This window comes from Salmo trutta, chromosome 14 (genome assembly GCF_901001165.1).
Source record: "Salmo trutta chromosome 14, fSalTru1.1, whole genome shotgun sequence".
NCBI classification, from domain to species: Eukaryota; Metazoa; Chordata; class Actinopteri; order Salmoniformes; family Salmonidae; genus Salmo; species Salmo trutta.
In genome coordinates, this window is record NC_042970.1 from 49,758,282 (window position 1) to 49,770,985 (window position 12,704).

Genomic DNA, 12,704 nt, shown 5'->3' on the forward strand with positions numbered 1-12,704 from the left:
CTGTCAAACTCCCGCCTATTCCTCTATTTGGGTTGGTGGATACATCTCGTTATTTGAATATTATTTTGAATATTCGATGAGGGGTGTTGACGTCAACCGCCTGTATTCAATGGAGAGTGAGATGCTATGCTAGCTTTATGAATATGCATATACATCTCGAATTATTTCAACAGGAACAACTCCGATATAAACAGTACACTCGTAACAACCTAAGTAAGCATTACGAAAATAGCTATACATGTTTATATTGACTAAATTCGACACTCTCATTGTCACCCCCCCATACAAAAACATCACTTGCGTAATGAATGATCTGCTTAACGTGGACAGATTTTGGGCGGGGTAAACCCTCTCGCTTTGCCTTTTCTTCTCTGACCTTAAATAAGATTTACGCAAGACATTTCGCGGGGTTGATATACCGGGCGGGTGTTGAAACGACATGAGGGCAGAAGTTGACCTGTTGGAATTATATCTAGCTAGCAAGGTAGTTTCTATCTATCTGTGATTCGCAAGGACAACTACTTGAGAAATCGGACTTGCTGGGTCATCGTTTAACAGCTAGGTTGCGTGTTGGAGGGAGTTTCGCTCCGCTCTTTCCCATTTTTTCGCATACGTTCAAGCTTGCCAGGAGGCAAGCCAGGCGAAAATAGTCCAACAATGCCTCCCATCGACGATGACACTGGGAGGAATCAACTAAAATCTCGGATACAGGAGCTTATTGATTCAAACCAAGTGTTGGTATTCAGTAAAAGCTACTGTCCATATTGTGTGAAAGTAAGTCCAACATGATTTGTTTTTACTTTTTGTCTACCTACCTTGCTAGCTAGTTAGTAGTAGCCGGTTACTTGCTAGCTTCTGACAGAACTAAGTAACGTTAAATGACTACAGTAACACGCTGGATAGATAGATAGATGGGTAGTTAATCCAGTGAAGATAAAACGGGATTCAAGCAGCATATTTGTTTCGCTTTCCAGGTGAAGGATCTGTTCAAGGAACTGAACGTGAATTGCAATGTGGTGGAGCTGGATCTAATTGGTAAGGAATTGTTCACAGGAAGTGGTGGCAAGCTTTTTTTTTTTCTTCTTCGAAAGCCGATGCACAGCATTCAAACGTCTCACATGTAGTTCTCTTTGTTATATGACCAGTATTTTTCTAGCCAAAGTAAAGTTGGCTATACGTTTTGAGATATCATTGAATTGGCAATGGAAGTTCAAAAGGTGTTAAGTAGTACTCTACTAAGGAGCCACGCCCCCAGACCAGTTGCCTGGTCATGCTGTCACTCAGTCAGTGTGTACTATCTCAAATGCAAGGGCTAAATTAGTAAATTAAATGAACTTGGGAAATGTTGATGGACCATACACACATTTGCATTATGTCTTTTGAATGGTGAAACAAAAATCTGTACAGGACCTGTTATTCTAGTAATGGGTTGTTTCCTCAAGCTCACCTTAAAGCTGTTCCTTATTGCTTTATCTGATATTTCTCACTTGTTAATGGTTGATCAGAAGGTTAAAAAAAAGGCTAATAAAATTAACATTGTTTTTTACTTGCATAGTCTATGTTAATGTTTTACCACAGAATACACTGTCAATGTTTGTTAGGGCCACCACAAAATGTGCTGAGTCACTCCCTCAATCTCTTTCTCTCCTCTGGATGCTTGGCCATTTTATCTCTCACCGGTCACAGCTGTTCTGGTAAATACACACTGGGCGCTACATAAATTGCTCTGGAAAATACACTTAGAAAAGATTGCCAGTACTGAATTATGCAGTGTATTTAAACTGTTTGTTTGCAGAACAGACCCAATGTACATTTACATCAGACTGAACCCACTGTCAGCACTTAGAATTTAAGTTGTTTTACGTTTACTGCTGACCCCAATTAGTCGACTGGTCGATTGTTTGTTCGATAGGCTGTTGGTCGAGCTAGATTTGTTTTAATCGAGCAGAAGCAAATGTGTATATATTTTTCATAACACATGGGACACTAGTCTTATTCGACGACAATCTCAGTGTACTAATCGATTGCGGAGGCCGCGGGGATGGCGAAGTCCAAGAAGAAGGGGAGTGTGGCTAAGATGCCCAATGCACCTCTCTCTCCAGAATGCACTCTCCTGCCAATTTGTGCATATTCATTGTTTCATAAGTTCATGTGTGAATTGTTTGCATTTGACTGTCAGTCTCAATCAGTTCCCCATTACATATCACCAGTAGTACATTTACTGTTAATTCCTATAATTTCTCATCTACAATGTTTTGTTTTGCTAATTTCTGTTAATGCATTCAATATATTATTATTCCAGTCTTTTACCATTCTCATTGAGTGGACATGTTGTTTGCAGAGCGCACAACCTATACTACCGTAATTTCCGGACTATAAGCTGCAACTTTTTTCCCACGCTTTGAACCTCGCGGCTTAAACAATGACGCGGCTAATATATGGATTTTTCCCGCTTTCAATTTTTTTTCTCCCAAAAAAACACATTCTGTGACGTGCTCAGTTTTTTGGCGGGATGAAGCTTTCATTAGACCAATGAATTTGCCGAACGGGTTAAGGTCAAACAACTTTTTTGTTTACTGTTTAGATTAAATCGAGCGCACTCAAACTTCCCATCATTCTGATTACGGTAGTCATTTTGTCACCCTCATCATGGCAAAGACACGGAGAAATGCATATGATGCAGCTTTCAAGTTGAAGGCGATTGATCTGGCTGGTTAATAGAGCTTCTGCATGGGAGCTTGGTCTTAATGAGTCGATGACAAGCCGTGTTTCGTTAAAGCCTGTGTAAAGTTAATTTGTTTCAATGTACCGGTAGGCACCTGCGGCTTATAGACATGTGCGGCTTATTTATGCTAAAAATGTATATATATTTTTTAATTCAGTGGGTGCGGCTTATATTCAGGTGCGCTCAATAGTCTGGAAATTACGATTCTCAAGTTTTGATTTATTTCATTCCATTTGTGAATTTTGTCAATTTATTAATTGTCTTTTGTTTTGAGCGGTCCTGTCAATGTTGCCTTAGAACGCGCACCTGATTACGCCTATAAGTAGGCCTATAGGCTACCTGGCCTGCGCACAAATATAGGCAAATAAATGTGCCCATTTGGGGATCTGATAGTATTTCCGATTGAATTAACGCATCACCACTAATCCGCTGTAGAGCTTCTCAAAGTAATGTTTTCTTCACCTCAAACAGCAAACAAACGTCGTCTGTTTTTACATCATTGAGAATGACAATACATCCTCAATGTATTTGACAAATCTTTCCAGCTCTCTCCCTTTCGATAACCACTCGGTGTGAAAGGGAAAAATGTAATTCTGATCCATTGGAAATGTCATAAAATAGGGCCTACCTGATTACTTCTTTATCCCTTGCGCAAATAGGACAGACCAAGCTGTAGGCTGAGTTCACTGGCACAGGAAACTGAGGGCCCAGAAAATGTTATAAAATGTTGCAAGTTAATAGTTGATAGTGTTCCAAGTAGTTTCTTTTGTCAGGGACACCTGTAATGTACTGTTTGTATGAATGTCACGTATAATGACCCTAGTGTACAGGTCAGAGATATGAGTGGTTAATTTCATATACATTTAGCTGCTACTCTGCTAACATCGCTTAACTGTTGTCTAGATAATGGATCAAACTATCAAGAACTTCTGCTTGAGATGACCAGGCAGAAAACTGTCCCCAATGTCTTCGTCAACAAAACCCACATTGGCGGCTGTGACAAAACAATGCAGGTATGGATCGTTGTAGCGTAAGATTTCAAGAACAACTTCATTGTCATTTCACTCGTGGTTTTGCAAATGCCACCAACTTTTGGACTTATCTTGTTTTGATTTACATTTTGGTCATTTAGCAGATGCTCTTATCCAGAGTGACCTTAAAGTAGTGAATGTATACATTTTCATACTTTTCCCCCCCATATTGGTTCCCAGTGGGAATTTAACCCACAACCCATGCTGTACCAACTGAGCCACACAGGACCCATAACTCAAACTTCTGCTAAAATGTCAGGTTTTGGCAAAGAAAGATACATTTGATGTCATAGGTTCCCCTTGCATTTTAGCATGTGGTAAATTATGCCCACTGCAGGCTTCAATTGCATTGTAATATTACTGAAGAGTGTCTTTGTCCATTTGCCAGAAACAAGGGTTGAGTGGATCTATTTGGGTCAAGTGGGGTTATAAGAGCCTGATGCCACTGCCAAACTTCTATTTACATAAAAATGGCTACTTAAGAACACCCATATCTAGAGTCTCCTCTTCCCTGTACACTGAGCTGCAATTAGCTCATGAAACTATGTTTTTGTCTTTTCATGTGTAGCATAAGGTGGCACTTTGCCAGCATTACACAATAGCTTATGTTTTACTTGAAGCCACCAATACATTCTCCTTCAATGTATAATGTATTATTATCCTTATAATGTACGTGCGTTCTGTCTCCTGCCCTTATCTTGGAAATGCTGGTTTAGTTCCATCGAAGGGATTTTATGTGGCATGAAGAACGCCCGGCATGAATGGTGTCGGCATCGCTATTGAATGTAGAATAACCTCACAGCCATGCACATTTTTCATTAACACCTTTTTTTCCCCCCGGGATCATAAATCAGCATGTCGGGTGTCCTTACTGCATTACATTGTTTTTTTTCCCACCAGAAGCATGTTTGTGTGCCTTTTTTAAGACTTTGTTGGGTTAATGTTGTTCTTGCAGTGGTAGCTGACCACCTGTCATCCTCTTCTCAGGCCCACAAAGATGGCATCCTTCAAAAGCTACTGTGCGAGAAGAATGAGGTCTACGAGTACGACCTCATCGTCATTGGGGGCGGATCGGGAGGCCTGGCCTGCTCAAAGGTGAGAGCCTCCCAGACAGTGCATCTCAAACCAAGCATAACTCCAGGCCTGCACCTTTTCAAGTATTGAGGCCCTTGAAGGAAGGCTGTGTCTGAAAACATTACTAGCTGCCCAATCCTTGCTTCCTCTGTCCTTGTTTCCTCAATTCCTCTCAAAACAGATTGGAGGAGAAGATCCAAGGTTTCCCTCAAACCTTCTTCTCTAAAGAGCTTTGACTGCTGGTAATGTTTTCAGACACAGGATTTCAGATGGGTCATCATAGCAACGATGAAACTAAGCGTGTATGCTGAGCCAGTTGACCAGTGGTTGTATTAATAGGTAGACTCTGCGAAATGAAGTCGCCACGAGCAGCACCGCAGATATTGAGATGAGCAAGATGCAAGACTTCGCTCTCACACAGTCACACACAGTATCTGCGCATGGGCACGCGTTCGCTTTGCCCTGTTCACCTGAATGGTAGCCAGGGCACCAAAACCGTTGAGAAGTTGAGCTTCAACGCTCTTAGTTGCGGAAATTGACCCACTATGCTGTTTTATTTTCTGAGTATCGCTGAGTACCTTTAATCAAGTTGTCTAAATGGACGTCTGCCCTCTTGTGCTTCTCATGGGATAGGAGGCAGCGACACTGGGGAAGAAGGTGATGGTGTTGGACTATGTGGTGCCCACGCCGAAAGGGAACACCTGGGGTGAGTAGGGCTTCCCTGGTGTACTCCTTACGTGTTACTCTTCTTCAACCAACGTTTTATTAACTTTAAGGGGTTACCGAGTTCATGTTTACAGTTAACCTGAATGAATTATCTAAAGATTTTGATGTGCAATAGTAATTGTATTACTTTTATGTGATCGAGAACTACACTACATGACAAAGTGTGTGGACACCTGATCGTCGAACATCTCATTCCAAAATCATAGGCGTTAATATGAGGTTGGTTCCCCCTTTGCTGCTATAACAGCCTCCACTTTTCTGGGAAGGCTTTCTACTAGATGTTGGAACATTGCTGCGAGGACTTGCTTCTAGTCAGCCACGAGCATTAGTGAGGTCGGGCACTGCTGTTGGGCGATTAGGCCTGGCTCTCAGTCGGCATTCCGATTCATCCCAAAGGTGTTCGATGGGATTGAGGTCAAGGCTCAAGTTATTCCACATCGATCTCGACAAACCATTTCTGTAGGGACCTCACTTTGTGCATGGGGGCATTGTCATGCTGAAAAAGGAAAGGAACTTCCCCTAACTGTTGCCACAAAGTTGAATACACATAATGTCATTGTATGCTTTAGGGTTAAGATTTCCCTTCACTGGAACTAAAGGGCCTAGCCCGAACCATGGAAAAATAGCCTCAGACCATTATTCCTCCTCCACCTAACTTTGCAGTTGGCACTATGCATTGGGGCAGGTAGCATTCTCCTGGCATCCGCCAAACCCAGGTTTGTCCGTTGGACTGCCAGGTGGTGAAGCATGATTCATTACTTCAGTGAACTTCAGTTTCCACTGCTCCAGAGTCTAATGAGCTTTACACCACTCCAGCCGACACTTGGCATTGCGCATGGTGATCTTAGGCTTGTGTGCAGTTGCTCAGCCATGGAAACCCATTTCATGAAGCTCCCGACGAACAGTTCTTGTGCTGACGTTGCTTCCAGAGGCAGTTTGGAAGTGAGTGTTGCAACGGAGGACAAGCAATTTTATTTTGTTTTTTTACGCGCTTCAGCACTCGACAGGCCTGTTTTGTGAGATTGTGTGGCCTACCACTTCGAGGCTGAGCCGTTGTTGCTACTATACATTTCCACTTCACAATAACAGCACTAACAGTTGACCGGGGCAGCTCTAGCAGGGCAGAAATTTGATGAACTGTCTTGTTGGAAAGGTATCATCCTATGACGGTGCAACGTTGAAAGTCACTGCGCTCTTCAGTAAGGCCATTCTACTGCCAATGTTTGTCTATGGAGATTGCATGGCTGTGTGTTTGATTTTATGCAACGGGTGTGGCTGAATTAGCCGAATCCACTAATTTTAAGGGTTGTCCACATACTGGTATGTATGTACAGTTGAAAGTTTACATACACTTAGGTTGGGGTCATTAAAACTCGTTTTTCAACCACTCCACAAATTTCTTGTTAAACAAACTATAGTTTTGGCAATTTGGTTAGGACATCTACTTTGTGCATGAAACAAGTACTTTTTCCAACAATTGTTTAGACAGATTATTTCACTTATAACTCACTGTATCACAATTCCAGTGGGTCAGAAGTTTCATACACTAAGTTGACTGTGCCTTTAAACAGCTTGGAAAATTCCAGAAAATGATGTCATGGCTTTAGAAGCTTCTGATGGGCTAATTGACATTATTTGAGTCAATTAGAGCTGTACCTGTGGATGTATTTCAAGGCCTACCTTCAAACTCCGTGCCTTTTTGCTTAACATCATGGGAAAATCAAAAGAAATCAGCCAAGACCTCAGAAAAAAAATTGTAGACCTCCACAAGTCTAGTTCATCCTTGGGAGCAATTTCCAAATGCCTGAAGGTACCATGTTCATCTGTACAAATAATAGTATGCAAGTATAAACACCAGCTCTGTCAGGAGGAATGGGCCAAAATTCACCCAAATTATTGTGGGAAGCTTGTGGAAGGCTACCCAAAATGTTTGACCCAAGTTAAACAATTTAAAGGCAATGCAACCAAATACTTTTTGAGTGTACCGTAATTTCCGGACTATAAGCCTCTACTTTTTTCCCACGCTTTGAACCTCGCGGCTTAAACAATGACGTGGCTAATATATGGATTTTTCCCGCTTTCAAGTTTTTTTCTCCCAAAAAAACACATTCTGTGACGTGCTCAGTTTTTTGGCGGCATGAAGCTTTCATTAGACCAATGAAATTGCCGAACGGGTTAAGGTCAAACAACTTTTTTGTTTATTGTTTAGATTAAATCGAGCGCGCTCAAACTTCCCATCATTCTGATTACGGTAGTCATTTTGTCACCCTCATCATGGCAAAGACACGGAGAAATGCATATGATGCAGCTTTCAAGTTGAAGGCGATTGATCTGGCTGTTGGAAAAGGAAATTGAGCTGCTGCACGGGAGCTTGGTCTGGAGCAATTACTTTCTTGGTAGGCTACTGTTTACTGCTAATTTTTTATTTTTTGTTACAAGCCGTGTTTCGTTAAAGCCTGTGTAAAGTTCATTTGTTTCAATGTACCGGTAGGCACCTGCGGCTTATAAACATGTGCAGCTTATTTATGTTCAAAATATATATATTTTTTTTAATTCAGTGGGTGCGCTTATATTCAGGTGCGCTTAATAGTCCGGAAATTACGGTATGTAAACTTCTGATCCACTGTGAATGTGATGAAAGAAATAAAAGCTGAAATAAATAATTCTCTCCTATTATTCTGACATTTCACATTCTTAAAATAAAGTGGTGATCCTAACTGACCTAAGACTGGGAATTTTTACTAGGATTGAAAGTCAGGAATTGTGAAACTGAGTTTAAACGTATTTGGCTAAGGTGTATGTAAACTTCCGACTTCAAATGTATGTATGTATGCATGCATGTATGTATGTGAATCTTTCTGTATTATTGGTTAGTATTGGATTACGCTATTGACTGGAAATGAAAGAATAAGAATATCAATTACTGACAAGTGATTAGCCTGGCTTGTGCTAGCAACGTTATTTTATTGTTTGGTATGATCTAATGTGGTACACTTTTATGTGAACAAGTGTTATTACTAAAAAAATGCACAGCCTTGAGGAAAGATCCTGGTGAGCAGATTCAACATGAGCTCAAGAGGAAAGGACTGCTGCTCGCAGACTTTACAGGAGATGACGATCCTGAATTCTCTGTCCTGATAGGGGCAGACTACTACTGGCACATAGGATCTAGCAGAGTGGAGAGACTAACAGAGATGCTAGTTTCTTTAGAGAGCACTTTTGGATGGTCGGTGTAGGCACCAGTGATGGACGATACCATGTGGAGTTACCGTGAAAACAAAAACGTCTGGAACCTGAGACGACTACAGTTTAGACGGCACGAGATCGCACGGCAGACATCAAGAAAGCCTTTCTGCAGATATCCCTAGCTGAGAGACGGCGACGCCGTGAGATTCCTGTGGGTCACCAAATGGAGAAAATGAAGAGGAGCTGTGTGCTGATGATGATGAGTGGTGTTTGGAGCTTCCCCAAGTCCATTCTTGTTCACAGCTACAATCAGGAAGCATCTGAAACAATACAAACCAGAACAAACAGAAGTTGTGGAGGGACATTGAGTCACTCTATGTAGATTGCATGAACTTGAAATTAAGTAATGTTAGAGGCTTACTCTGTGAGCATTTTCTTTGCAGTTGTATCGACTGCAGGCATGGACCTTTGCAAGAGGATGACTCTCATGAGCTGAAAACAAAGTGTGAGGAGAGTGCAACAACTGACCACATGTTGGGGGCAGGGACACACGGAGAAGTGCTGAAAGTGTTAGGCTTAGTGTGGAAACAAGAAACCGATTACTTTGTTTGACCTCAGACCACTACTGAGCATTCTAAAGCAAAAGGAGAACGCAAAGAGAAGCATTTTGCATGTATCTTCGACCCTATCGGCTTCCTGACCCCCTTTACCATCAGGATCAAGTGTGTGTGTGTGTGTGTGTGTGTGTGTGTTCCAGGAAATGTGGGACTGACATGGGACTCAGCTTGGACAAAAGAGTTACCACCTGATTTGACACTAGAATGTGTTCAGAACTACACCATCTTGCCATACCAAGGTGGTACAGAACAGACATGCAGCCTCAGAAAAGCCACAACCTGAAACTAGACATGTTCTGTGACACGTAAAAAATGCTTACAGTGCAGTATCTTACCTGTAAGGTGTAACACAAAACAGAGAAACAAGTCCAGGATAGCCCCTCACAAGAAAATGACACTGCCACGCCTGGAGCTCATGGGAGCTGTGATTGGAGCAAGACTAGCAAGCAATCTGACCACACAGAACAATTGTACAAACACAGATCAGTGTGGACAAACTCGATTGTGCTGCATTGGATTTGCAGTTCAGCTCAAAAATGGAAACCATTTGACGCAAACAGTGACCGAGATCCAGTCCTTGACCAACAGAGTCATGGTCACACAATGAAGGGAAAACAAATCCAGCTGATCTCCCTAAGGAGGACAAACTGTTCGACACTTTAGAGCCAGCTATGGTGGAACGGACCTAGCGATCAGTCAGAGGAAGCTAATGATGACAAGGTTCCGGAAGAGGTGATCACAGAACTTAAGTCCAGTCACTGTAAACAACAGACGTCACTGAACCGTTGTTGGAGCTCGAAGGGTACAGCAAACTGAAAGGAGTGTTCAGAGTGACTGCCTGGATATAAGGATTCACAGCCACTGCTCATACAAACACAAACACAAGGTGAACTGATTGCTGACAAACTGTTTGAAGCAGAAAAGTACTGGCTCAAAGTAACATGCGTTTCAGTCAGGAGATCAAACTGCTGAAGGCAGGAAAAAACCTAAACAATGACTGTGAAATCAAACAACTAAAACTGTTCCTGGACAAGGAAGAACTACTCAATGTACAGTGGGGGGGAAAAGTATTTCATCCCCTGCTGATTTTGTATGTTTGCCCACTGATAAAGAAAGGATCAGTATATCATTTTAATGGTAGATTTATTTGAACAGTGAGAGACAGAATAACAGCAAAAATATCCAGAAAAACACATGTCAAATATGTTATAAATTGATTTGCATTTTAATGAGAGAAGTATTTGACCCCCTCTCAATCAGAAAGATTTCTTGCTCCCAGGTGTCTTTTATACAGGTAACGAGCTGAGATTAGGAGCACGCTCTTAAAGGGAGTGCTCCTAATCTCAGCTTGTTACCTGTATAAAAGACACCTGTCCACAGAAGCAATCAATCAGATTCCAAACTCTCCACCATGGCCAAGACCAAAGAGCTCTCCAAGGATGTCAGGGACAAGATTGTAGACCTACACAAGGCTGGAATGGGCTACAAGACCATCGCCAAGCAGCTTGATGAGAAGGTGACAACATTTGGTGTGATTATTCGCAAATGGAAGAAACACAAAAGAACTGTCAATGTCCCTCGGCCTGGGGCTCCATGCAAGATCTCACCGCGTGGGGTTGCAATGATCATGAGAACGGTGAGGAATCAGCCCAGAACTACACGGGAGGATCTTGTCAATGATCTCAAGGCAGCTGGGACCATTGTCACCAAGAAAACAATTGGTAACACACTACGCCGTTAAGGACTGAAATCCTGCAGCGCCCGCAAGGTCCCCCTGCTCAAGAATACATATACATGCCCGTCTGAAGTTTGCCAATGAACATCTGAATGACTCAGAGGACAACTGGTGAAAGTGTTGTGGTCAGATGAGACCAAAATGGAGCTCTTTGGCATCAACTCAACCTGCCGTGTTTGGAGGAGGAGGAATGCTGCCTATGACCCCAAGAACACCATCCCCACTGTCAAACATGGAGGTGGAAACATTATGCTTTGGGGGTGTTTTTCTGCTAAGGGGACAGGACAACTTCACCGCATCATTTGACGGGGCCATGTACCGTCAAATCTTGGGTGAGAACCTCCTTCCCTCAGCCAGGGCATTGAAAATGGGTCGTGGATGGGTATTCCAGCATGACAATGACCCAAAACACACGGCCAAGGAAACAAAGGAGTAGCTCAATAAGAAGCACATTAAGGTCCTAGAGTGGCCTAGCCAGTCTCCAGACCTTAATCCCATAGAAAATCTGAGGAGGGAGCTGAAGGTTCGAGTTGCCAAACGTCAGCCTCGAAACCTTAATGACTTGGAGAAGATCTGCAAAGAGGAGTGGGACAAAATCCCTCCTGAGATGTGTGCAAACCTGGTGGCCAACTACAAGAAATGTCTGACCTCTGATTGCCAACAAGGGTTTTCCCACCAAGTACTAAGTCATGTTTTGCAGAGGGGTCAAATACTTATTTCCCTCATTAAAATGGAAATCATTTTATAACATTTTTGACATGTGTTTTTCAGGATTTTTTGTTATTCTGTCTCTCACTGTTCATATAAACCTACCATTAAAATTATAGACGGATCATTTCTTTGTAAGTGGGCAAACGTACAAAATCAGCAGGGGATCAAAACGTTTTTTCCCCCACTGTAGGATGAAGTTTGCAACAGTCCAACATCCCATTCAGAGAGCAGCACCAATGGGTTCTGCCCAGCAAACTCAGAAATGCTGATGTAGTACTATCATGAGAAGGAGATGCATTCTGGAGTATCAGTCACTCTAGTGCAAATCAAAGATACTGTATCTTGCGTGCTAGTCAAGATCACCATGGTTAGATGCACAACCTGCAAGAGATTCAAAGCAAAGGCCGGACAACAGGTCACTGTGCTTTTACCAAAAGACAGATTAACTTTATCCCCACCACAGATGTGGATCTTGCAGGACCGTTCTACATGAAAGCAAGTGATTCTGTGAATAAGTCCTACATTGTGCTGTACCCAGAGCAATAGATTTGGATCTCAGGTCAATCAAGAGACATTCATGTTCGGTTATGCAAAGTAATCCATTCTGACAATGCAAAAATGTTGAGGTGGTCAGGACTTGAAAGATCTGTAGAAATCAATAAAAGATCCCCAACTCTTGGAGTTCTTCTCAGAAAGAGGCATTGCCTGGAGGATCATCGGCGAGCGAGCAGCCTGGTGGGGCGATTCTGTGAGACTCGTCAAAACATGCCTGAGGAGTTCTCGGGAGAGCTTCACTCAACTTTTGAAGAAATGTACAAACTAAATATGAAAATGCACTCACTACTGTAAATCGCTCTGGACAAGAGCATCTGCTAAATTACAAAAATGTAAATAATGTG

At 42.3% G+C, this 12,704-nt stretch overlaps 1 protein-coding gene across 1 annotated transcript in view; it reads left to right on the forward strand.

The window, feature by feature from the left end:
• Positions 1–375: 375 nt before the first annotated feature.
• The window catches only part of LOC115208321 (thioredoxin reductase 1, cytoplasmic), a 28,189-nt gene continuing 15,860 nt past the window's right edge, over positions 376–12,704 (forward strand). The window contains exons 1-5 of the mRNA XM_029776272.1: positions 376–774; positions 975–1,035; positions 3,629–3,738; positions 4,744–4,851; positions 5,464–5,536. Of these exons, the coding sequence (XP_029632132.1) occupies positions 658–774; positions 975–1,035; positions 3,629–3,738; positions 4,744–4,851; positions 5,464–5,536 (469 nt within the window). The 5' untranslated portion in view covers positions 376–657. The remainder of the gene's footprint in view (positions 775–974; positions 1,036–3,628; positions 3,739–4,743; positions 4,852–5,463; positions 5,537–12,704) is intronic.